Here is a 26,485-nt window from a genome sequence, read left to right as displayed (position 1 = left end):
GGAGTAACCTGTTCTTCCTCCTCTTCCTTGACCATGGCTCAGGACAATGTTGAGAATAACCACTTCCTTGGTATTGTCTCAGAAAAGATAGAGCAGACATGGTTGCTCCATGATTCTGGAAACCAGGTCAACAACAAGCTCAAGAGTAGTATGAGGTATTTCCACAAGCTCTGTGCTTTCCTGAGTTTCTACTCTAGATGAAAACATCAGAAAGATGGTGCTCAAGATCCTACCATCGTAGCAACACAGGAATCGTAGTGAGTGTGCTTATATGTAGAACATGACCCAGTTATGTGGCTGAAGCCCTGTGGTCATGTTGTCAAGCATCAGAGATTTGAGAACCTTGTATGTGATTAACAAATAAGTGGCAAGGAAAAGAAATCCCAGGCCCTAAGTTATCGTAGCATCCAGCACACCCTCGTAATACGATACAGAACAATTCTAAACATGCTTCTAAACATGTTTCTGTGCTTTATTACCAAAATAACTAATGTAAATTATTAATGATACAATAAATTGAAGAGCAACTTTTGCTATATAATAGGAAAAAATTACCCTCCTATCAAAATCCCAGATAGGAATACACAATATCAAAAGAATGTAAAATAATCATTAATTAAAATTAATAATTGAAGGGGCTGGGAAGGTGGCTCAGTGGTAGAGCGCTTGCCTTGCATGCTCGAGGCCCTGGGTTCGATTCCTCAGCACCACATAAGAAAAAAGAAAAAAGCCGGAAGTGGCACTGTGGCTCAAGTGGTAGAGCGCTAGCCTTGAGCTGAAGAGCTGAGGGACAGCGCCCAGGCCCAGAGTTCAGGCCCCACGACCGGACCCAAAAAAAAAAAAAAAAAATTAATAATTGAAGAGTTGCCAAGTTTTTTTCTTTTTAAATGCAAGTGACATTTCCCTCTGTAATAAGAATATTTAAAAGTAGGAGTCTTGACATTTTAGTGAGATGGTATGTAAGAATTGTCTTACTTAAAAGTATTTTAGTCAGAAGTAATTTCAAATAATTATAGATTAAAATTGCTGTTTATAAAGTAATTTTGTGATTTCTATAAAAGCCAACAAAAGGCAAAGAATAAACTTTAGTTTATAATTAAGTTCATAAGAAAAATAATTTCCATTTTCTAACCTATGATAGTTTTTATTTCACTAGGAAATCGCTGATGTTACATTTACTATTTAAGACTACGCATGTACACTCTTCCTCAGAACTAAATATAATGTTCTCATAGAAAATAAAAATTATTTTCAGGGTTTGGCCTTCTTCAACATATCTTGGCATTTTCATAATTGAGTATATGTGCAGTAGTGCTCTGGCTTAATTATGCTATTATATTTTAGGGGAAATTGCTTTCCAGGAAAGCAATCCATTCCAAGTATATTTATAAATGGAACATACATCAATCCTTAACAACATACATATAAATGTCACCTCTCCTCATTGAAAGTGACCCTAAAACTGCTATGCTTGAAAGCCAAAGGGCTTTTGAGATATTTTAACGATCTTCAAGAAATCAATCTTACATGAAACTGAAGGAAAACATCGAATGTCATTGAGCAATGAAGCTCAGTCTTGTCAGCATCCTACCTCTGAGCAGAAGCCTTGGGATGTTTCTCTTCCAGTTTCCTCACCAGTGCCACTGTCAGCTGTTCTGTCTCCTCAAGAGAACCTTCTGGCGTTGCATGGGTGTCAGACAATTCTGGCAGTGGCTTCAGAGAAGAGTTGCTGGGACATTTTTTCAAAACCTAATAAATAAAATAAAAGAGTAATATGGTTCATTTTCATTGAGTGGAAATATCTAAACTACATATGCCAAAAATATAACAAGTCCCACAGCTCCTTCAGGCTCTACACAGAAAAAAAAAATCATTAGACACGGCCAGAACAAAAGGAGGTAATCCTAAGAAAATGCCAGTGTGTCTCTAATTAATAAAACAATATTTACATAGATATATATAGTATTGGTAGAAATGTAAATGTTCATATGGCTTTTACACTCTGTGTTTGGTTTTAAACAATCACTAACAAGATGCAGGTTGTCTTCTGAAAGCAACTTGAACAGTTTTATTTTTCTTTTCCAAAGTGTATTTTAGAGACCTGATTCTACCTTGCCTCACAAAACTGACCTCTTCTGCTATATTTTTGCCACATTCTTGATGAGCGGTGGTCCAGATGCCATGGTGAATGTGATACTCAGTCTGGGTCACATCCGCATGTGTGCTTAGCTTCTCTAGGTAGGTCAGAACCAACTGAGGATAAGCCTGTAAAGAAATGGGAAAAAAATTAAAGTAATACCAGCCTTGTAAGTTATAACCCCCCAAAAATTTATTCACTTGAAAGGATGAGAAAGTAAATTAGCAGTAAACAGTTCTGGCTCATAAACTTTGCATTTTTATACTAAGTTCAGATAAAAAGCAAGCCATCTTAGCTATGCAAGGAAGTGTAAATAGGAGGATTGTGGTCCAGGCCAGTCCTAGCTAAAACCTTACCTTAAAAATAATGAGCCCAAGCCAGATGCCAGTGGCTCATGCCTTTAATCCTAGCTAGTGGGGGCTGACATCTAAGGATTATGGTTCAAAGCCAGCCTGGTAAGAAAAGTCCTGGTGAGACTCTAATCTCTAATTAACCACTCAAAAACCAGAAATAGCGTTGTGGCTTAAGTAGTAGAGTGCTAGTCTTGAGCACAAAGAAGCTCAGGGGCAGTGCCCAGGCCCTGAGTTCAACCCCCACAACTGACAAAAAATAAAAAATATAACAAGCCCCAAAGGGCTGGGTATATCTTAATTAGTAGAGTGTTTGCCTAACAAATGCAAGTCCTTGTGTTCAAACCCCCAAATTATATGTATACACAAAGGAAATTGGTGGATAATTAAAGATACTGAGGTTCTGACACTGTTCGGGTGGGGGGGGGAAGGGGGGGAGGGAAGATACTGAATAACTTTAAACTCTGCCAGGAAATGTGTAAGCGTACATGCTAAAAGTACAACACTCTCCAGAACTTCAAACACATTTTTCTAAGTGCAAGAAGTCAATCTGAGGAAGTTACACACTCTGTGATTCCCACTACAGGACATGCTAGAAAGGTCAACATTATGAAGATAGTAAAAACATCAGTGGTTTTCAGGGGTCAAAGAGGAATGAGAGAAGAATACATGAAACACAGATTTAGGGGCAGTTAAATATTTCTGTGTGATGCAATCATGGCAGATACATGTTACTGTACATTTGTCCAAACCTACAGAGCACACAAGACCAAGAACAAAGCTGATGTAAACTACGTACTCTGGGCAGCAATGATGAGACAATGCAGGTACATAATCAAAATTACTTTTTGTGCTGCAAACAATGCCATCAAGAAAGTGAAGACAGACACCAAAGGGAGAATATTTGCAATATGTCTGATAATGATATGTACTCAGTAAAAAAAAAAAAAAAACAATTAAAACAGAAGCAAATGATTGGAATAAATTCCTCCAAGGAAGATATGCAAGTTGCCAGCAAAACATGAAAAGATGTTCAATATCACTAGTTATTAAAGAAAAACAAATCAAAACCTTACTGAGATAATATCCATTAGGTGACTATAATAAAAATGATAGAGAATAAAAAGAGTTGGAAAGGATGTTGAATGGCCAGAATGCCTAAAATGTTGATGGTAAGAAATGTGAAATGTAATGACCCTTTATTTGGATGTTTCTCAAAATGTTAACTGTGGAGATATGATATGATCCAGTAAGTGCACTGCTCATTATATATTTATGAGAAATAAAAGGATATATCTATATCAATGTTCATCAAAGTATTATTCATAATAGCTAAAATAGTGGAAATAAAATATTCTCATAAATGGATATATGTATATATATGGGGTATTATCATAAAATTGAATGCATTTGATAGTGTCATGATTATTTTTTTCCAATGAACATGCCATGGTATGTTACTAAGTAGAAAACTCTTGGTGACATAATCATATAGCTATGCATGCATATGTATGTTTAGATTATCTAATTAATTAGGAATTATATATTATATGATCATATTTGAGGAATAGGGTTGAGAAGAACTTTCACTTGTTATTATTAACCAATTATTCAGTTTAAATTATTCAAGTTTAAAAAAACTAACATGCTACTTTTATTACTTAAATTAGAACCATAAAAAACACTGCTAACATACACATATTAATTTCTGGGAATATACATATAAACTATCTGTGAGTGAATAACTAGGAAACAGAACTGATGTTTGAGAAGTAGCAGCTTTACTTCTCAGTATATTTTATGACCCTTTTATAATGTACATAATTTGCTTGCATAAAAATTACTACTTTCGGGGCTGGGGGTTTAGCCCAGCGGAAGGGCGCCCGCCTGGCGTGCCCAAGGCCCTGGGTTCGGTTCTCAGCCCTAGTTTAAAAAAAAAAAAAAAAAGACAAAAATTACTACTTTCAAACCAATTAAGAATTTTCTTTCTATGGGCTAGGAAGGTGGCTCAGTGGTAGAGTGCTTGCCTTGCATGCCTGAGGCCCTGGGTTCTATTCCTCAGCACCACATAAGCAAAAAGAAAAAAGCCGGAAGTAGTGCTGTGGCTCAAGTGGTAGAGTGCTAGCCTTGAGCTGAAGAGCCCAGAGTTCAGGCCCACGACCGGACCCAAAAATTAAAATTTTCTTTCTAGGCTGGCCTTGAACTAGCAGTCCTCCTATCTTCATGTCCAGAGTGCTAGAATTACAGATATGTGCCTCTCTATCAACTAAAAAGAGTTCTTTTTGTCGGTCGTGGGGCTTGAACATTGGGCTTGGGCGCTGTCCTTGGCTCTTCAGCTCAAGGCAAGCGCTCTACCACTTGAGCCACAGCGCCACTTTCTCAGATAATCTTGAAAGAGAATTTCGAAATACCAAGCTAAGCTAAAAGAAGTTTAATATCTTAAAGAATGTAGTATCTATGCATTATTTTTTTCTTTTTTTATTTCTTTTTCTTTTTTATATGATTTTATTATAAATATGTTTTTTCTTATGTCAGCTCTTACTATCGTAAATATGTTCATGACAATTCAATTGAAGAGAATGTAATAGACAACGGAGAAATAGTCTATTTTGCTCTGGTTTTACAATAAAAACATCAAATCTCAAAGTTAACAGCAAAAGGTCATTATGTTTTCAATATGAGAGGATGCAGGATTAAATATTAAAAGAATTCGTTTATAAAAAGCAAAATGAGCAGTGGATACTTTTTAAGACAAGTATCAACCTCATAGCTCCAAGTAGGAGAGACAGACCCCATTTCTATATTCCACTGCTAGTTTCATATTTTACATCTTCAAATAGCCATAAAGACATTTAATATAAGTTGACTTCCAAGGTACATTTCCTTCATGTTACTGAGAGCATAAGAAACTTTCAATATACATTCAGTGAGATGGATGAAGTATCCAAACCTTGTTGAGGCTAATACTCTACTAGGTATCACAGGAGCACAGACCAAAATTGTATAATATAACAAAGATGTGAGAGACCTTGAGAAATACTGCAATCCATACTCCTACCACACATATAGAGGCATTCATAAACTGTCCAGGCACCTTCCCTTTGGTCTAATTCTAACCCATTTGTCCGCCAGGTGATAGCTATCTTAAACCATTGCTCCCACAGTTCTTCAGTGTTGTCTACTCCAATACCAAGTGAACTTGTTCACTTCCTGGATGACTCATACAGAGAACTCATTTGTCTAGAAGCTGCAGCTATAATATACAAAAGAGAATCTTAATCATTGTCTTAAAAAATTATAAAGACTACATTATGTGGAGTTGAGATTGTACCAAAGGATAGCCAAAAAAGAACCATCCATTCTATGCTGTTTCCCTGATCAATCAGAAAGATAATGTTTGCAGCTATGATGGTGGTTGTTCACATTATTTTTATCTGTGTATTCACATGGTCTACTTTCTTGTAGAAATTAAAGATCTTTTTTTATACACTAATATACCATATTTCTAAGTTCTGGCAGACATACTCATAGTTTATTCCATGTTTATTTTTGACATATTTCATTGTCTCCTATCTCATTAGTTGCTAGAGAAAATATTGTAACTGGATTTTTATTTTTATTTATTCATTTTTGCTTTCCATCTGTTTCATGACAGAGTCCTGACTCTTACTCAGCTAACAGCACACAATTTAGAGATCTTTCAAGAATCAAACTGCTGGGTATTTTAGTTGCATCTCCTACAATGAAATACCTGCAAATGCAGGTCTTCAAACCATGGCTCCTATTAGTTTTTCTCACAATCTATTATTTAAATTTTTCCTGACATGCTAGACCAGCCAGCCTGCAGCAAGAACATCTCTTCCAGTACACATAGGATCTTTAATCCTTTTTCCTAGAGAATCAACAACCTAATCTTCCAAACTTTCTTCCCTCTGATGTACCAGCTCATCATCCTAAACTGACCCCAAGGTCTTAACCCAACAGAATGTTCAATATCTTTGGTCACATCATTCTCACTTCAAACACTTTCAATAGTACTGGCTTTATAGCAACAAATTCTTGTGTCACACTTCTGAAGATGGAGAACTTGCTCATAATTTCACATTTGCCAAATTCTCCTTCTAGATACAGCAACACTGACAATAAAAGACCTTATATATTTAGGATATTCCTTTTTATCCTAAAAGGGCTGAAGGATTTCCTTCTATATACACAAGAGAAGCCTCATATTTGACCTTTGATCTCTACATGAAAGTATATGTCCACCAGGAAAAACAGCATGCAGGTGGCAGAATCTCATGTGGAGTTGTAAACTCCAGATCCTCAATAGCTTCTTGTTGACAACAATGATCAGGTACTTTTTTGAAGAGTATTCCTCTATACCCCTATAGTGATTATTCTAAAAACCAGAAAATAAAAGAGAAAGCTCAAAGAAATAATCCATCATCCTACATTATCTTTCTTTGATACAACATAAATATATCTAAATAATATTTTCTTATTATGCTTCCCTATTTAAAACATTAGCACTTTTACCTCTTATTATAAATTATTCTTATAGTACTAACATTTAGTATCGATAAGAAAGCTATACCAGGAAGTGATGCTGTGGCTCAAGTGGTAGAGCATTCGCCTTGAGCTGAAGAGCAGAGGGACAGCGCCCAGGCCCAGAGTTCAAGCCCCATGACCAACCAAAAAAAAAAAAAGCTATACCATACAATAGTGATTATATTATTAACACAATATAATAGTTGATTACTTAACCTGTTTTCAAGTCTTAATACTCTAAATAATGTTATAGTGAACATCCTGAAAGAGAAACTTTTACATCAGGGACAGTGTCTCATGCCTCAATGCCATAATCCTAGATACAGAATTACATGCTGTTTTCTGCTTTAAGTTACTATGCTTTGGGGTAATTTTTTACACAGCAATAGAAAACTAATACTGAGAGGAAATGAACATGTTGTCTGTCATCTTTATCAATATTAGATATTTCTAGTTTTATATGTAAACCTACATATACTCTAGTGGGATAAATTTGGCTTGGCTCTTCTGATTTTTCTTTGATCATATTTTTCCTTATCATCCTCTTGTCAATTTTTCTATTGTAGGACTTAACTTTTTCAATTACTGTATCAGGATTATCAAATATTAAAAGCACCATCCCACTCTCTGATGTTTATTTAAAAACTCACAAACTGACATATTTCCCTACTTACTTTGCCTATGCTATTTCAGATTTATGAGTTTTAAAATTCTCTACTCTATGTCAACCTTTTTCTTTATGGATTGTCTATTTGTACATTTCTAAGAATTTTAACTTACTACTATGCTGGATCATATGCACCAATTCATTTTTTTTCCATTTGAAAGTTTCTGTTTTCATACTTAAGATTGTAATTTAGTAGAAGCTGGTGAATTGTATAGAGGAACTGTGATTTTATTATCTTTTTGCAGATAAGTACAAGAATAATTAACTTTAAAAACAAACAACGTAAAAGAAAAAAGTCATCCAAGTAAAAATCACATAATCAAATGCAATGTGTTTAAAATTGTTCATCCTTATTATCATTATTAGATACAAATTACCAATTAGCTGTTACAGACCAGAATCCATGCCAAATGCTCAAAATGTTAGTATTAATATCTCTGTTTTGCAGATGAAGAAAGCAAAGCTTAGAAAGGTTAAATGACTCACTTAAAGCCACACAGCTAATAATTGTTAGAGCCAAGATTAGTTATTAATATCCTTACACAGTAATTCTATCTTTAAAAAAATTGTGTGAGCTCCATTCCTGATCCAGCTGCAAATAATTACCAAATTATCTTTCACTTTATCCTTAACTAGATGGAAATAGTTTGGGATATGACTAAATTTAGAGCTAATAAGAAATCTCTAAACCTCTGAAAGAATGAAATGCCTTATAAATAGCCTTTTCTTTGTGAATCTAGAATATATAGATATGTTAATAATTGACTACACTTAAGAATGATGTTTTTGAATCAAAACCTTCTTAAAGATAATTTTTTCTTTTAAGTTTGAAAATGAACATAATTTGCTAGCTAATAAAAATGCTGTCAATAATAATCTGAAAATTAGAAATTGAGAGAAAAGAAGTAAGAGGATAGCAGAGTAGAAATGAAGAGGTTGTTGAGTATCCACTGAGTTAGGCAAACTTTTGTCACCATGACAAGATACCCAAAACAAATTGAGGGAGTGAGGATTTATTCTGGCTAGGATTTCAATCCAGACAACTTTAAGGGGAGGGAAGTTAGAAGGGGAAAAACTGGGAGAGAATGAGGGAGAGGTGACACTGTTCAAAAGGAAATATACTCATTACCTGGCTCATGTAACTGTAACCCCTCTATACATCACCTTTACAATATTTTTTTTTTTTGGTCGCTTGTGGGGTCTGAACTCTGAGCTTGGGCACTGCCCCTCAGCTCTTCATCTCAAGGCTAGCTCCCTACCACTTGAGCCACAGTACCACTTCCAGCTTTTTTTCTGCTTATGTGGTGCTGAGGAATCAAGCCCACACTGAGCCACCTTCCCAGCCCCTACAATAAATTTTTTTTTAAAGATTTCAGCCCAAGATCACTTGGCTCAATATTTCTGGGCCTGTGATCAGAGTGGATGTCATGTCAGAAGGGCATGACAGAAGAAACTTTCTCACCTCATGGCAACCAGAAAGCAGAATGTGAGATTGACAAGAGAAAAGGGGAAAGGAGAGAAGGAGGAGAGGCAAAGAAAGGAGAGAGAGAGGAATAGGAGGAGGAAAAGAGAGAAGAGACTTAACCTAAGACAGTCCTTGAAAGGTATACTCCCTGTGACTCATTTCCACCAGTCAGGCCCCACTTTCCACAGTTTCTGTTACCTCCCAGTAATCCAATCATGAATCCATTGATAAAATAATTTATTGATGAGGCCAGAGTTAATCATCTGTCAATAATGACTCCCTCAGCTGGGAGCCAAGCCTTCAACACATAAGCCTAATAGGGGACACTTCATACAAAAACTATAGTTCTTGGGAATGAAAAGAAGAAGATATATACTTGAACCAAGATATATAAGCTTCATTCTTTCTGTGATTCCACACACACACAACCTACCTCAACCCACCCTGCCTAGTACCTAACTCCAGCTCATCATTATGTTTGTGAGATTAAAATACATTATTATGTATAGTTATACTTTACTCGGCATTGCCATGACACATGCTTGGAAAAATACAACCCATGAGCCAAATTTGGCTGATCTGTTTCTGTATGTGAGGTGTTACTGAAATACAATCACATCTAGAGTTCCAGATGTGGTTGCTTTACATATAGTCTACTTTCAAGTTAAAGGGAAGGCTGCGAAACGAAAAAGGGATTTGCCCAGAAAGCCCAAAATGCTTAATATTTGCCTCTTGTTTTCTTTAGCTTATTTTATATTTAAACATCTCCATACATGATTACACTGAATTCCAACCAATCTCATCCTCTCTATCACTCTCCCTGCTCTTTCATCTCACACTAAAAAAAAAATCCCCTACTGGTTTTATTGTTCCATTTTCATAGTTGCCACTAATCTATTCTATAGCATCCAACTTCCTTCAACATCCCCATCAACCCCTTCCACCTAGTTTTCCAATCCTGACATATAGTATTCTAATTCCTAGGGATTACCCAAATGTTTGCCAGTATTGATATGACCATTTTCATAAACATTTTTTTCATCAAGATATGTAAGCATTTCTATAATGGACCTTACAGAATGTACCATTGTAGTAGACAAAATTACTGCAGTCTAGTTACAGATATTAACTGGATTTAATTCACAATTTTAGAATCAGGCTGTAGCCCAGACTAAAAATCTCTGAATGCTTTACCTCACCACATGAGCAGGCCACATTTATAACCAGAGAATGGGGCACGACATACAGAAATAGCCTGATTGGCTGAGACAGGCATTATTTTATTTGGTCATGTTTTGGAAGCTTTTAGTCTAGAGGTTTGGTTAGTATAAATGGTTGAGACTCAGCTACTCATTACTCAAATCCCAGGTAGGTATAGAATCTGTTAGGATATAGTTCACTCTGTAGGAAGAAACTTTTAGGCTAACCTCAAAATATGTACAAAGTCAGCTCTGGTCAAACAATTCCCCTTAACAATTTTTAGAGCCTCATTTTAATGAATAAGGAAACTGGTACCCTGAAATTTTCAGTCATATTACAGTAATGAAATTATATGTATATATATATATATACATATATATATATATACATAAAAATGTGTTTTAAAATGAAACAAAACTTCAAAGAAAGAATTTAGTTAAATTAAGCCAAATTTTAAACCTCAATGGTAGAGAATGTAAAATATTTGTGCATCAAAAGAATTTCCTGCTTTTAGTAATGATGCCTCTCAAACGAATCTGGGAGTACAAAAACTGAAAAATAAAAGTCAAATCTTCTGAAATCCTTACCTTAGAATGAATACAGCCATCAGTTCCAAACACCCACCTCTGTGATTCATCTCCTTTATGTCTGTAAGGAAAAGTAATTTAGAGATTGACACTTTCTCCACACAGAAATACTTGTAGGTTCTAATGAAATGATCATTTTCCATAGAGCCTGGCAGGAGGACTTTCCATCCCCTACCAATATCACTGCTTTCTCAGCAGTTAAAACCTTCCCTAAGACAAACAATGATTTCTCTGTTGTCATGCTGTGATACCCAAAATACTGTGTTTATGTGTAAGTGTGTGCCTGTTTGTGTGTGTGTGTGTGTGTGTGTGTGTGTGTGCAGGTATAGTACTAACAGCAACAATGAGAGAATAAGTATAATTAATGAATATTGTCAAAATTTCTGTCTTCCCCCTGAAATAACAATCTTTCATGAGACAAAGATGTGCTTAAAATGATGCACAAGGTAACATTAGGAAACCACAGAATTTTACTAAAGACTGTTTTATTTTCTAAGCTAAGTCTGAAAAAATATATCTTAAGAAAACAATCCTAGGGCTGGGAAGTTGGCTCAGTGGTAGAGCACTTGCCTTGCATGCTTGAGGCCCTGGGTTCAATTCCTCAGCACCACATAAGCAAAAAGAAAAAAGCCAGAAGTGGCGCTGTGGCTCAAGTGGTAGAGCACTAGCCTTGAGCTGAAGAGCTGAGGGACAGTGCTCAGGCCCAGAGTTCAGGCCCCACAACCGGACCAAAAAAAAAAAAAAAAAAAGAAAAAAAAAGAAAACAATCCTAAAACTATGACAAAGATAATCATTCCTAAAGTAATTGTAGGATCATTAATATTGAGAAACTTACAAAATTAAATAAGTAGATGGAAAACCAGATTTTCCTGGTTTCTTGGCAGAATCATCACAGGTGACAGGCAATGATCTATTCTAAAACAAAATGCTATTTAATCTGGGCACAACATATAAAGGCAACAGCTTCAAACTGTTTTAGTCTTGCACTCACATTCCTCCCTATTTAAGAACATGTGAAGAGTTCTCTAGCACGTTGAAATGAGTGCTTGCTAACAATGCGTCTCCAGATCCCTATCCTTACAGAGTTAATTGTGAAGGTACAGAATCCCCCCAAACCTACATTAACAGGTGTTGAAGGTGATTCTTATAGATATATGATTCTTATAGATATATGATTCTTATAGAGATATAGATATATGTCTATGTTGATATAGACATATATGTCTATGTGCCCTATTTTGGAAACCATTGATGGGGAATGATCAAAGAAGGAAGGAAAGAACCAGATATTTATAATGATCAACTGATAAGGAAAAAACCTGGTTCTAGCCCCAATTTCCTGGCACATATTTCTTGAATGATAGGAGCATTATTTGCAGCAACTCTTACAGGAGTCTTATATGAGGTCTGATCACCAGGAAGACCAAGCTATGATTAGAAGCTTACAACTTTCTGCACCAGCCCCACCTTCACCCCCCCCCCACCTTTTCAGAAGAGAAAGGAAACCTACAGGTTGAGTTAATCACCCATTCCTCCTTTAAAAAAAAAATCCCTGAAGTACAGGATTTGGACAGCTTCTAGACATGTAAATGCATGAATGTGCCAGACTGGTACACCAAATCCACAGGAACAGAAAAATCCTGCACTCAGGAACCTTCTCTCCTATGTACTTGTTTGTCTGTGTTCACCGGAATTCTTTGTTGTATTATTTTTAACTAACCTAGTAAATGTAAGAAAAGTGTTTTTTAGGGTTTTATGAGCCATTCTAGCAAATTACCAAAATGAGTGCTATTGACATCTCAAGTCTTACAGGATTTAAGCCTTAACATGTGGGATCTAATGCTAATGCCAGGTAAAAAGAGTCTGGATTCAGTTGTGGGGCAACTAGTTGAGGTCCACAAAGTTGGATGGAAGATTTGAGGGTATGGAAGAACATTCTAGCAGTTTTGTTTTTCCTGTGCATAAAAAAAGAGAAACATGACAATATCTAAGACATTTTTGGTATGCGTTTTTGGTTATGTTGTTTACTGCTCAGGACTTCATGTGTGCTAGACAAGTGCTCTGCCACTGGGCTATGTCCCCAGCTGTAGAAAAGGAAATTTAATGGAGGAAAGGAGACAGCGATGAGGGGACTCCCTTTCCTGGAAAGCTTGCTACTTGTAACTGCGCGTGCACAACGGAGCATGCACACACCTATATGTCTGTTTAGATTACATAGATGATACAGAACTATTACGAATCTCTAGGATATTCGTGTGTGCATCATTTGAAATGCTTCATTTATCAGGTACTAGAGGCATGATTCAGTTTAGGGAACATTTCATAGACTAATGCTCCTCGTTTCCTGGCAGACTTTATGGAGGACTACCTTCAGGTCTCATGATGACAAGTTCGCTTGCCCATACAAGGTCAAATGAGCCTGGTTTCTATCAAATATTATCCTGTTGAAAATAGGATCCAAACAAAGGACAAAGTAAATGGAATTCCTACTCCATGTTTCTTAATAAAAACAGATAAGTTGCACTGAGCAATTCACTGAAATGCTGTGAAATTTCAAATGGTACTGCCTAGCATTATACAGCCACACTAGTTGGCTGGGTTTTACTTTGTCCTTAAGTATTGTGTGTTTCTGGCCTAGTCTTGTAAACACTGGCCAGTTATCACTCTATTTCCAGCAAGACTTAAGTGATATAAAATAAATAAATAAATAAATAAATACAGATGATAATCAAGGTTATTTAGACTGGGATAGGTTCCATGAGACTCTGGAACTTCTTTTATACATTATTTTTAAGATAGACAATCCAACCTTGTATATATTCTAATTAAGAAAGTCTTCAGACTACTCTAGGACACAACGTGTATTATTCATTAGTTTTTTTAGTTCATTGATTCTGCAAATATGGGTTGTAAATTTAATAGTCTTTACAAGCCAAATAGACTAGAGCAGGTCTGAGGACTGCCTTATGGAGTGGTAGAGAATATATGATATATAAGTATAAATGTCTTATCTAAATCACTCAGTTCCTGCCTGGTTGGTGCCATGATAGAATAAAAATCCTATGCTTACCATTCTTTTGATTCCCCCACCACACGGGGAAAAGAAAAAAATAAAAAGAAGTAATTTTGTGTGTGATAGACTCATAACTAATACAAAAAAAGTTTTAATAATGTACAGAACAAACAAAATCCACAGATCACTAGAGTATAATATCTATATTCTAACTTCTATGTGTGTATGTGTGGGTGTGAGGCACTACACACTTATTTAACACTCAACTTAAGATCTTACACATTTACATTCTTAAAAACAAAGCAATATCACGATTAAGTAGAAGTCTGAAAAATAACTTTAATTAAAAAAATTCATAAGATGTTCAAAATCTCTTATGGCAAGAAGCACCTTTTATGACTTTTAGATGGTTTGGGTCACTTGATAATTACATTATTGGCTTTTCTTTCCTCTTTGATGGTCCTATACACAGAACAGAAAATATATTAAAAGGAAAATATGTGCAACAATTGCTATATTGAATAAGAACAAAATGATTGACACCAAATGAGACAGAACTGAACTAATGAGGCATGATATGTTTACAATATTCTTTGTGGGTTGTCAGGTTGCTACTTTAAGTGCTAGTTCTATTATTTTTAGCACATAAAAGGCTATGTCTTGAATCCTACATAGCCTTTGTTAAAGTCATATTATGTTACTTAGAAGAGGGAAAAATTCTATCTACAGAAGTTGCTGTCACATGAGGTATTTATTGTTATTTATAAAGAAATCTAGTTGCCCTAAAAAAATAATAAATCATTCAAGTACTTTAGATGTTCAGAAAAAGACAACTGCATTTGAAAGTATATACTCAGAGTTGAGGTAAGCTCTAAATATCTTGGTCCTTACTTCTCCTTTACTTTTTTAATGACATATAGCTTCACAGTGGGACTCTCTAGTGTTTCAAATGTTTTATTTTTCCTCTACTTTGCAACAGATTTTGTTTCTCAGATAAAGGCAAATTTTCCATTAATACAAAGGTAAACAAGCTGGGAGCCAGTGGCTCACACCTGTAATCCTAGCTACTCAGGAGGCTGAGATCTGAGGATCACGGTTCAAAGCCAACCTGGGCAGGAAAGTCTGTGAGCCTCTTATTTCCAATAAATCACCAGAAAACCAGAAGTGGCGCTGTGGCTCAAGCAGTAGAGCGCTGGCCTTGAGCTGAAGAGCACAGGGACAGCGCCCAAGCCCAGAGTTAAAGTCCCATGACTGATAAAAAAAAAAAAAGGTAAACAATATTCATTTTAATAGGAATCCTACCTCCTTCCTATCTACCCTACTACCCTCTCTCCTTTTCCTTCATCTTCTTTTTCTAGATTAAACAAATTGTTTCTCATTAATAGAGATTTTCAAAGTTAAAACTTACCACAGTTTAAAAATTGTCTTTTTTCTCCCTTCTCTTTTCAGTCCTGGGGTGTGAACTATCATCCTCATACTTGCTACATAGACATTCTAACCACTAATTCTAGCCACACTCTAACCACCCCAGCCCTACTTTCTTCTGGAAAGTTTTGTGGCAGAGTCTCCCTTCCTGCCTACTGGATTTGTAGGCACTATCTATTTGTGTTTGGCTCTTGAAGGTTAGGGTACCTGGCAAGTGCCATTGGGTACAGCTCTTCATTGAGAAGGGGTCTCACAAATTTCCAACTACAATCTCAGCAATCGTAGCTTGATCAAGCAGCTAGCATTACAAGCAGGAGCCACTAGCACCAGGCCAAAAATCATCCTCCTTTTCTTATTCCAATTTCTGATCTCAATAGGTTGAATCTTCAACCTCCACCTCACTCACTCTTTGTATGTGTGTGTGTGTGTGTGTGTGTGTGTGTGTGTGTGTGTGTGTGTGTGTGTGTGTGTGTGTGTGTGTGTGTTGGTTGTGGGGCTTAAACTCTGGGCTTGGGCACTGTCCCTGAGCTCTTCAGCTCAAGACTAGCACTCTACCATGAGAGCCACAGAGCCACTTCCAACTTTTTCTGCTTATGTGGTGCTGAGAATCAAACCCAGGGCCTCATGCATGCAAGGCAAGCACTCTACCACTGAACCACCTTCCTAGCCACCCCCCCTACTCACTCTTATGAACGTACTTTCTAGACCAGGGAAGCAATCTCTATAGGCTAAAGTCAAGTGAACTAAATGCACTACTTTCAAAGTCCAGGTATGCAAGGAAAAACCTTAGGTCTGACCACAATATCCATTGAGTTCTAACTTGTCTTACACCCCCCTTTCATTGGACTATAGACAATTGATTAACTCTATCAATGAAAGGCCTTCTTTCACTATCTCTCTCTAACATGATCAATTAGTCATTCCCAACTCATCATCTTATTATTTTTTTTATCTTTTCTTGGGTTTGTTTTTTAGTATTTTAAAAATACTTTCATTAGGCAATAATTGACAGAATATGTCAACATTGACATATTTAGAAAGTAAAATCTGATACCTTTTGGATAATAAACATATCTGTATCAATCACTACCCCCAAAAAATTACTCCCAAAGTTTCCTTAAATAGCTTAAAAAATTCTCTTTCCTGAATCTTCCTACTTCAAAACTTTAGGTAACCAATTATCAGCTTTTAAACACTCTAGAGTAGTTAGAATTTTCTTTTCTTTTCTTTTCTTTCTTTCTTTCTTTTTTTTTTTGCCAGTCCCAGGGCTTGAACTCTGGGCCTGGGCATTGTCCTTGAGCTTCTTTTGCTCAAGACTAGCACTCTACCACATGAGCCACAGTGCCACTTCTGTGCTACTGAGGAATCGAACCCAGGGTTTCATGCATGCTAGGCAAGCACTCTGCCACTAAGCCACATTCCCAGCCCTAGAGTAGTTAGAATTTTCTAAAATTGTATATAAATGGAAAAAACAGCATGCAATTGCCTGGATTTGCTACTTTCCTTCAGCAAATCACATTGATATTTCATTCCTCTTATTGGATGTATCAAGAATGTATTCCCTTTAACATTGGGTAAGATGTGTATGTGTGTGCACATGTGCACATGTGTGTATGCATGTATGTGTACCATAATTTGTCTTTCAACCTGTGGGCAGACATTATTGTTTCTACTTCTATTAGTTTGGTGGGTAAAAATCCTGGGAGTATCTATGTACAAGTCTTTGTGGGAACATATACTTTTAATTTTCTTTGCATAAATTTCTAGAAGTAAACTAGACAGGTATAAAATAAATTAATGTTTAATATATTAAGAAAGTTCCAACTCATTTTCAAACTAATCAATTATTTTATGTTTCCACCAACTTTATAGAATGGCAATTCTACATGTTCCTGTCTTTGTCAGCTCCTGATATGTCAGACTTTGAACATTAGATGGCTTAGTAGGTATGGAGTGACAACTCATTACAGGTTTATTTTGAATTCCCCTCATTATTAGTGGTATATTAGTGGTAATGAATATCTCCTTACACTAACTGTATATCAGTCTTATTAAAGTACCTGTCAAAATTATTTATTTGTCTATAGTCTTGATGTTTTGCAAATATATTTTACAAGTATATTTGATTTACAAACATTTCACGCATCTATGGTTTGTCTTTTTAATCTCAACATTATTCAACAAACAGAGATTCCAATTTTAATGAAGTCCGATTTATCAACTTATATTTTTCTGGATCATACTAATGAAAGACCCTAAATATTCTCTCCTTGTTGAAATCGAAATTACTTATAGCTTCATGTTTTGCATTTAGATCTATAATCCATTTTGAGTTAATTACTGTTAAATGAATCTGTAGTTCTGAGATAAATTTTTGTCATGATATAGATCTTTATGTACTGTATTTATTTTGCTAACTTCTTAAGTTTTTTTTTTTCATTTATTTTCATAGCCTATGCTTTTCTCTTCCTACAATGTCATTATTTGGTGTTTGTTGTTAATGCATTTAAGGTACACAAAACTATTCCTGTTACCTATTTCTTTTCTTTCTCCTCCTTATTTTACCATAGTAGGGTTTGAATTCAGGGCCTGGACATGACACCCAAGTAATGCAACACTTGAGTCATACCATTTCTACAATGTAGTTATTTTTCTTTGATAGGGTGTCACATTTTTCTTTTGCCCAGGCCTGAATTTATTCTCCTGATAGCTGGGATTACAGATATGTCCCAACTTGTTTGTTGAGATGAGTGAGTCCTCACTTACTTTTGCTCTGGGCTGACTCAAATTATAATCCTCCTGACTTTTAAGAGCATGCCCTCATGCCTAGACTTCTTATTTCTTCTTGAGTAGCCACTGGTGGTTTGTGCCCTTTAAAGAAGTTGGCCCTTTGGCTCTAAGTTGACACATATTTGGATCTAAGTTAGCACATATTCCCTTATCACTTATTTATTTACTGCCAATAGTGGCAATTTGTTTCATCTCTGTTTTTGAATAATCTGGCTAGAGATTTGTCCATTTCTTTGCTCTTCTATAAAAACAGAAGTTTTCCACTAAGTTTGAAACTTTCCCAGGCACTGTATTTTCTGATAGTCATTTCATCCTTGCTTCCCTCCTTCAGAGACTCAACAACCTCATAAATTTGGTCATGTTTTCCCACACCTGACACCATCTATATCTTTCCTTCCCTTCCTTCTTTCTTTTCTTCTTTCCCTTCCTTCTTTCCTTCCTTCCTTCCTTCCTTGTTTCCCTCATTTGTGGTAGCTAAAGGATGCCCATAAATCTATAATAAACATACTGGGGTTACAAAGGAATTAACTGAGGTGTAATGAACTCTGTGGAGAGTGCAAATAGTGTAATTCTTTAAAAAGACTAAGTCAAAGCCCCGTAAAATAAGTACCAGGAGATGGGTACTTGCAAAAGGGTAGAATGGGGCTAGCACAGAAGCATAGAAGAATGAAGGGGGAAGGGAGAAGAATGCAGGTAGAGAATTCATTGTCCTTGACCTTTGTGCCCAAGGCTAGTACTCTAGCACTTGAACCACAGCTCCACTTCCAGGTTTTTGGTGGTTAATTGAAGATGAGAGTCTCATGAACTTTCCTGCCCAGGCTGACTTTGAACCTCAGATCTCAGCCTCTGGGCTATCTAGGATTATAGGTGTAATCCACCAGCACCCAGCTTAAGGCTTTTTTAAATTGACTTCCCAAGTCAAAATAAATAAATACATAAATGGAGAACATTTATAGTCCCTTAAAAGGCAAAAAAATGCTTTTTTATCACAATTTATTTATTTATTTATTTTTGTCAGTCATAGGGCCTGAACTCTGGGCCTGGGCACTGTCCCTCAGCTCTTCAGCTCAAAGCTAGTGCTCTATCACTTGAGCCATAGCACCACTTCCAGATTTTTTTTTTTATGGTGCTGAGGAATCAAATCCAGGGCCTCATGCATGTAAGGCAAGCGCTCTACCACTGAGCCACCTTCCCCGTCCCCACAATTTATTTGCGCAATTCAGTGTTCTATATTCAGAACACAAGAGAAAAGAATACACATAGTCATAATTAAGGTTTTTAATCAGGAATCCAAATGGCTATAAAGAAATGAATTCTGATAATTATAAAACAATAGCTTGTACACTGCATAGGTATGTTTATTTTCGATTTAAAAATTAAGATTGATATTATGAACACAATAGCTAATGGGTATTCTAAGACAGAAAAGCATCAAAATGTGCCTACTCAGATGTCATGAAATTAATATTTATTATGTTGAGCTACATAACACATGAGTATTACCTTTTCTGTAGGATTAATGTGTATCCTTCAAGCCATACTCCCTCCACGGCCTTGACTCTGATTGGATGACCAACAGCTAGACAGCCCTGAGTTATCGCTCGGCTCAGGATCATTCCAGTCTTCCAATGAATAGAGAGGTGGGGAGGGAGGGGGGAGAAAGGTCTAAATAAGTTAAAAGAACCAGAAAATTCAACAATGTGTCACAAATACTGAGGTCATTATGCCTGGATAACCCCGGATATTAACAGTTACCGAAAGTGAAAACACTACCCACAACTTAGCAGTCAGCGAGCCCTGCTCTGAATCAGTGATCTTCTGTCCAACAAGGGTGGCATTTTACAGTTCAGCGCAAAATAAAACAGACCTTGATATCTTCATTTGTCCTTTTTTTTTTCTGTGCATATTTCACAGTGCAGTGATTTGGGGTCCATCACGTGTCACTTGCTAGAGTTATAACTATAGAGCTTACTTGAAATATGTATGCACACAGTGCAGTGAACTGAAAAGATTGAAACAAATACGTAACCTTCATATCAATATAAAGTTTCAGTATGGGTCTAAATAGCATAGGTTAAACATTTTAAAGTGGTTTGTGAACTCTTGTTTTAAATGTTAGAATTCTCTGTGGAAGAAATTAATTGGGAATATTGTTTAAATGGTCATTTAATGATTTTCCTACCTAGTGAGTTAACACATTCAGCAAAAGCCATCAGAAAGTTAGCAACATCCCCTATTGGGCATTTGTAACATGCAACATTTTCTATTGTACAAGACAAAAGGATTTATTTTTTTTTTAAAGAGGCAGGGAAGTTCTAACTAATCAGATTTTTAACATTGTATCCTACTTATCAGGTAACTTTTATTCATCAGATTTTAGTTGTATAGAAAACAAATATATAACTTAGGACAAATGCTTCCAAAAATTTCTGGCTCTAATACATACTTATAACAGGTTTATGAATGTAATTGTCTATATACAAAAAAGAATTGCTATTTATTAAACACTCTGTGTATCAAATATTATGCTTAAACATCACATCTTTCTAATTTAAACTCTACAGCAACTGGGCAAAGAAGGTATAACTAACTCAGTTTTATATAGGAAACTGTGGTTTGGTGCATTCAAATCATTTTTCCAGGGTCACACAATGGATCTTCATTCTGACTTCTTACTCAAAAAACATATTCTTATGGTAAGCATTTCAAGTATTTTTGAGGAAACTTTAGATGGTACATGTCATGAAACTGGATAAGGTGATACCAAGAAATTACAGAATAAAAAAATCCAGAAAAGGATTTTCCATATTATCTGATCCAATTCATTTGAGATGGGAGATCTGAGATCTGAAATTCAGATACTGAATTTGGCAGTGCTAAGACTTCCACCGTGTCTCAAGATTGGTCAAATATAGAGCCATATTTTACATTACAGTTAAAATGTTTAAGTAAGTTTTGAAGTCAGACAGCTAAACAATTCCCTAGCTTTAAAATTGCTCTGGGTTAGATGTAAAGTATTTCTCAAAAAAAAAATGCTTATGTGTTGAAGGCTTGGGCCCCAGATCTAAACATTGATACGCAACTGGAACATGGGGGCTCTGATCTAATAGATGGATTATTTCTGTTGAATTGATTAACTAGATAGCATTACTAAGATGGGACAAGACTGGATGGAGGAGCAGATCACTATGGGGAGGGGTGCCTTTGAAGGACACTTTGTCCTTCCTCTCCCCTCCCCTCTGATTCCTAGCTGCCATGAAATGAGGGGCTTTTACAATGTTTTCTTAGGCATTTTCTATTAGCAGTGGAAAAGCTAACTGGCATAATAATGAAAACTTGCAACTCTTATAAGCATAAACATAAATATCTATGTGTTTATATATAGTGCCAAACATAACACGGTACATATAGTATACTTTAAATGAAATGGTATTGTTAGTTAAATCAAGGGTTAAATTCAATGTTAAAAGCACAAATAGTTAATAGAGTCTCTGGGTTCAATGTAGACGTTAGGAATATATCACCTAAACCCTTCGTTTTTGTTGTTTTGGTATCTAAAATTACTAGTCTCAGATAAGTCAGTCAATACCTTCATATTCTACTTACTCTATATGTTTGTTTTTAACTCTCAGGGGATCAAAAACACAATTTAAGATCAATCTAAGATTTCCCTTGAGAAAATAGTTTTAACCTCCTTCAGTAGCAGTAGCAAACTTGATTGGACAACTTCAGAAGTACTTAAGAAGCAGCAAAGCGCTGCATCAAAATGTAGCAAAGGAAGACAGGAGGGAGGTACAAACTATACCAACTCTGCAGATGCAAATACATATTTACAAAGTATATTTTAATAGTAAGTGGGAAGGGGAGTGCAATTGATGTTCTCATGGAAGTCAGACCCAATGGTACAATAAGAAAATTAAGTTTTACTGATACACAAGGTATACGGCATTTTTTGCACTCTTATACTCTTTATACTCAGGGGATGTCTTGGAAAGCTATGTCTTTGCTAATACTGCATGCAAAGTCATTATGTGGTGTTAATCCACCAGGTCCCATAATGCTGAGTTGGTAAAGTTTAACAATGAAGACTAAGGGAAGGGAAACAAATGGCATTCAGACAAATCTCATGAAAATCATGAGAGTATGTACGGACTCTACATAAGCTCCATGCTTAGTTTAAGTACACTCTGAGGTATGAACTAATCAGCATGTCTAACATGAATTGAATGCTCACTTGGGGAGCTACAGAAGTGCTGTTGGCGAGACAATAGCAAGAGAGCAGAGAAAGCATTCCTGACAGTCAACAATTTATCATGCTTTCACTTGCACACTTCTATGTAAGAGGGAAACAGATACTGTGAGCCAGCAAGCAAGGGGGCATCGCGTAGCCAGAGCAGACATTCTTGGGCACCTTTGTGATTAGCCACACGTTGGCTGCAGACCACAGGGCAGCCGGCGCTGTCTGACTCCTGCTGCTCACTTCACTACTCGAGGAACTCCGCTTTCCAATGGAAACTGAGGCACGAAGGACAATATTGGGATCCACCTGCATCAGGAGAAGTAAACATGTCTACTCACAGTTTAAAGGTTAACCCTCTCACCGGGCACCGGTGGCTCATGCCTGTAATCCTAGCTGCTCAGGAGGCTGAGAGCTGAGGATTGCAGTTTGAAGCCAGACAGAGCGAGAAACTCCATGAGATTGTTATCTCCAATTATGTGGAGCCAAAAGTGGAGCTGTGGCTCAAGTGTAAAGTGCTTGCCTTGAGCAAAAAAAGAGATCAGAGATAGTACCCAGGCCCTGAGTTCAAGTCCCAGGACAGGCACAAAGAAAAAGAGTTAACCTAGACAGGCGCTGGTGGCTCAGGCTTGTAATCCTAGGCTGAGATCCGAGGATTACGGTTCAAAGCCAGCCCAGGCAGGAAAGTCTGTGAGACTCTTGTCTCCAAATAAAACACTCAGAAAAGCGGAAGTGGTGCTGTGGCTCAAGTGGTAGAGCACTAGCCTTGAGCTGAAGAGGACGACGATGACAAGGAGGAAGAAGAGGAGGAGGAGGGGGGGGGGGGGAGGGGGGAAAGCAATCTCTTGCCTGCCTCTTCCTCTTCTCCCCTTCTCTCTGTCTCTCTTGCACACATAATTATATTAAACTCCCTATAAATCTGCTGTCATAAAAACGTGCAAAAAACCTAGTTCAGGTCTAGAATGGGAACATCTTGAAAGAGATAAAATATGAAATGGTCATGAAGGATGGAGATAATTTGACTGGGATAATGAAGAACAAATGGATTACAAGTTAAAGAAGTGGAATCAATGTGTCCTAGGGATTTGTTGACAGACTTATAAGGTAAATTTGGCCAAACTGCGGAGAGTATCAAGTTTTAGGCTACGGAGTTAGGTGGACTGTAGGAAGTCAGTGAAAGCTTTCAGGTGGGAGGTGGGGGGCGGGGGACTCGATTACAGCAGATTTTAGTAAGGTTGATCTGACAAGGGTAGACATATGGATTACAGAATGGAGACATCAAAGGCAGGGAACACCATTGGGAGTCCACACAATCTCCTGAGAATAAAAGGACAGAAGATGAGACTTTAGAAAAGGTTGGGATGGACAAGAAATGGATAAGAAAGGCATTGCATTGTGTATCCTGTGCTCATTGTTAGATCATATAAAACCTATATAATTTGCTAGACTACACATGTTGGAGGTATTGTGGCACCTTCTGGTATTTCTTCTTTAGAATTAAATGTCAATTAGCATTCATTCACACAACTTTTAAGGAATCTATTACTTTGTATATAATAAAATATACCTCTCAAATTATATGATCACTTTCTCTGAGTATTTTAAGTACCAATATAGTATAGTAACCAGGAAAGGATTATAGAAATATTGGTATTTTATACTATATAGAAATGCTGCTATAGAATGCTTTAAACAAACTAAATGGTTTTTCTTCAATAACAAGAGAAATGACTTTCTAAAAATAAAAATTTTATTCTGTATCGTTGGTGATACTAGATGTTTTCTGAATAACAAGTGATTTTTTTAACACAAGTTAAATGATCAATTAAAAGGCAATATTTTGCAACTGTCAAGCAGTGACATAAAAGCACAGCTAATATATTTGGTAATTATTCCAATATGGTAGCTAGACCTTTCTCAAGAGAAGAAAATGCCATATGACTCCCATCTGAGAAAATGCAAATTTTTAAAAAGTACAACAGTACTATCACATAAGCAGATTTCACTTACAGCTCTTTGCGTGTTCCCCAGAAAGCCAATAGTGGCTGAATTCTGGAGGGAAATCCCCTGCAGTTTCTGAACAATGATAAACTATATTCTACTAATCCATCCGCCACAGGGCTCAGCATTTAAAGTAGCACTCTTACTCAACCTCCTAACTCCAAGTTGCCATCACACTCAAAACTCTCCTCTGCAACTGGGCAGAAGATTGTTTTGACTGGAATTAGTCAGACAGAAGAACCATACTGCCAACTGCTTCTTTGTACAGCACCTGCTGCCAGCGCCTAAATTCTTGTTATCTCCACAACATGGTTTAATCTTTTAACAGTTGGCTTATTGGTGAAGAGCGAAGGGGTCCTTTGTCTCTGCCTTGGGCTGGCACCCAGTATTAACACCATGCTGTTCTTCAAGAGATATTTTGCTGGACAGTTCCCAAGTGATTCTACGTAGGGCAGACACTGCCAGACCCACTCATGCAGCATTCTGTGTTATTAAGAGAGAGAGAGAGAGAGAGAGAGAGAGAGAGAGAGAGAGAGAGAGAGAGAGAGAGAGAGAGAGAGGAGGAAGGAAGGAAGGAAGGAAAGAAGGAAGGAAGGAAGGAAGGAAGGAAGGAAGGAAGGAAGGAAGGAAGGAAGAAAGGAAGGAAGGAAGGAAGGAAGGAAGGAAAGAAGGAAGGAAAGAAGGAAGGAAGGAGAGAAAGAGAGAAAGAGAAGGAAAGAAATAGAGAAAGAAAGAAATATGCCAACTCTTGAAATGGCCATTCGTGTGTGTGTGTGTGTGTGTGTGTGTGTGTGTGTGTGTGTGTGTGTGTGTTTCCTCTGCGACTACGTCTTCCTGTTGCTGCTGGTCCTCATTTATTTCAGGATATTCATTTTCAATATTTTGCTATGTATACAAAAAAAGAAAAATGTGTGAAGTATCACACAGCTAAAGGCCATTGTGATTTTTCAAAATCTGTTGACATATAAAAGAATGAAGCCATCCCAGGGTTGGGATCTTGCTAAATCCTCTGAACCACTGTAAAGCTGAGAGCAGCCCCACATCCCAGGCTATAGCATTGCAGATGGATGTTCCCATCCAAATTTTGGTTTTAGAAAGAACTTTACCTCCTTTTTTAATTTATCCATTAGCTTAAGTGCAGACCAAATATTTATGAGTAACAGGAGGTAAAACTGAGAATTAGAATTCAAGGGGAAAATATTCTGACAATTCCCAGCATCACCAACCATATGCATATGTGTGTGCACACAAAGAATATGTATATCAAAGCATTTACATTGAGTGTGAGATCTAAATACAGACTGTCATATCTGTTATTGGAAAGCTTGTAGAATCCTGTTGAGAATCAAGTAAGAAATTCATTTATTCTTTTTGATACTTACATACATAGTTTCCTGTAAATGATCATTATAATTTCACTTGTCTGAATAAACTGTGCTGAAGTAGAAGCAAATGATAAAAAATGATACATGCTCATGCTGAGCAAGTTAAAATTTCTTATTTAATTTTTCCCAAATGTCAGGTGATGGTGGGGAGCCTTCATTACTTTTGTGCAAGTTCAAAGTAATAAAAAAAAACACTTCATGTATTGTCTTTGGGGTCTATTAAAGAACATACTATGAAGATAATAAAAGAGACACTCATAGATCACAATTTTTTTTAGATTACAATATGTGTTCTGATCAAACTACTTGACTCCCTAAAATTTTACCTTTGATAAGGCATTGGCCAAATTAAATAATTTTATATACAAATTAAAGTTACGGCTATAAGAAATGTTATAAAAAAATCTCTTTCCTCCTGCTTGCTATTGTCTCTTAAACTGCTTAACTTCTCTAATTCTATACCTGCTCTATCTTCCCACCTCTAAAGCCAAGTGTTGGAAAAGTTGAAAGTAGAAAATAATAGTGAAGATGCAAATACACAATCAAACAAAGCAAATGCCCTATAATCTAGAGTTTAATAATCAAATTATAGTTCTAAAAATAAGGAAGGACCTGGAAATGCATTTGGTATGTTGTTTCCTATTCTAAAGTGTATTTTCCCAATATTTAAACTAATTTAC

The 26,485-nt window shown here is 36.5% G+C and overlaps 1 protein-coding gene across 1 annotated transcript in view; it reads right to left on the bottom strand.

Moving 5' to 3' along the window:
* Positions 1-26,485, bottom strand: part of Dcdc1 (doublecortin domain containing 1) — a 323,039-nt gene that overhangs the window by 130,692 nt on the left and 165,862 nt on the right. Inside the window, 5 exon segments of the mRNA XM_070032669.1 lie at positions 1,592-1,749; positions 2,131-2,265; positions 10,955-11,015; positions 19,686-19,804; positions 22,594-22,728. Coding sequence (XP_069888770.1) covers positions 1,592-1,749; positions 2,131-2,265; positions 10,955-11,015; positions 19,686-19,804; positions 22,594-22,728 — 608 coding nt within the window.

Source organism: Dipodomys merriami, unplaced genomic scaffold (genome assembly GCF_024711535.1).
Source record: "Dipodomys merriami isolate MVZ:Mamm:240054 unplaced genomic scaffold, mDipMer1.0.p SCAF_21, whole genome shotgun sequence".
NCBI classification, from domain to species: domain Eukaryota; kingdom Metazoa; phylum Chordata; class Mammalia; order Rodentia; family Heteromyidae; genus Dipodomys; species Dipodomys merriami.
Note: the sequence above shows the minus strand (reverse complement) of the source record. Positions and strands in the feature narration are given on the sequence as shown.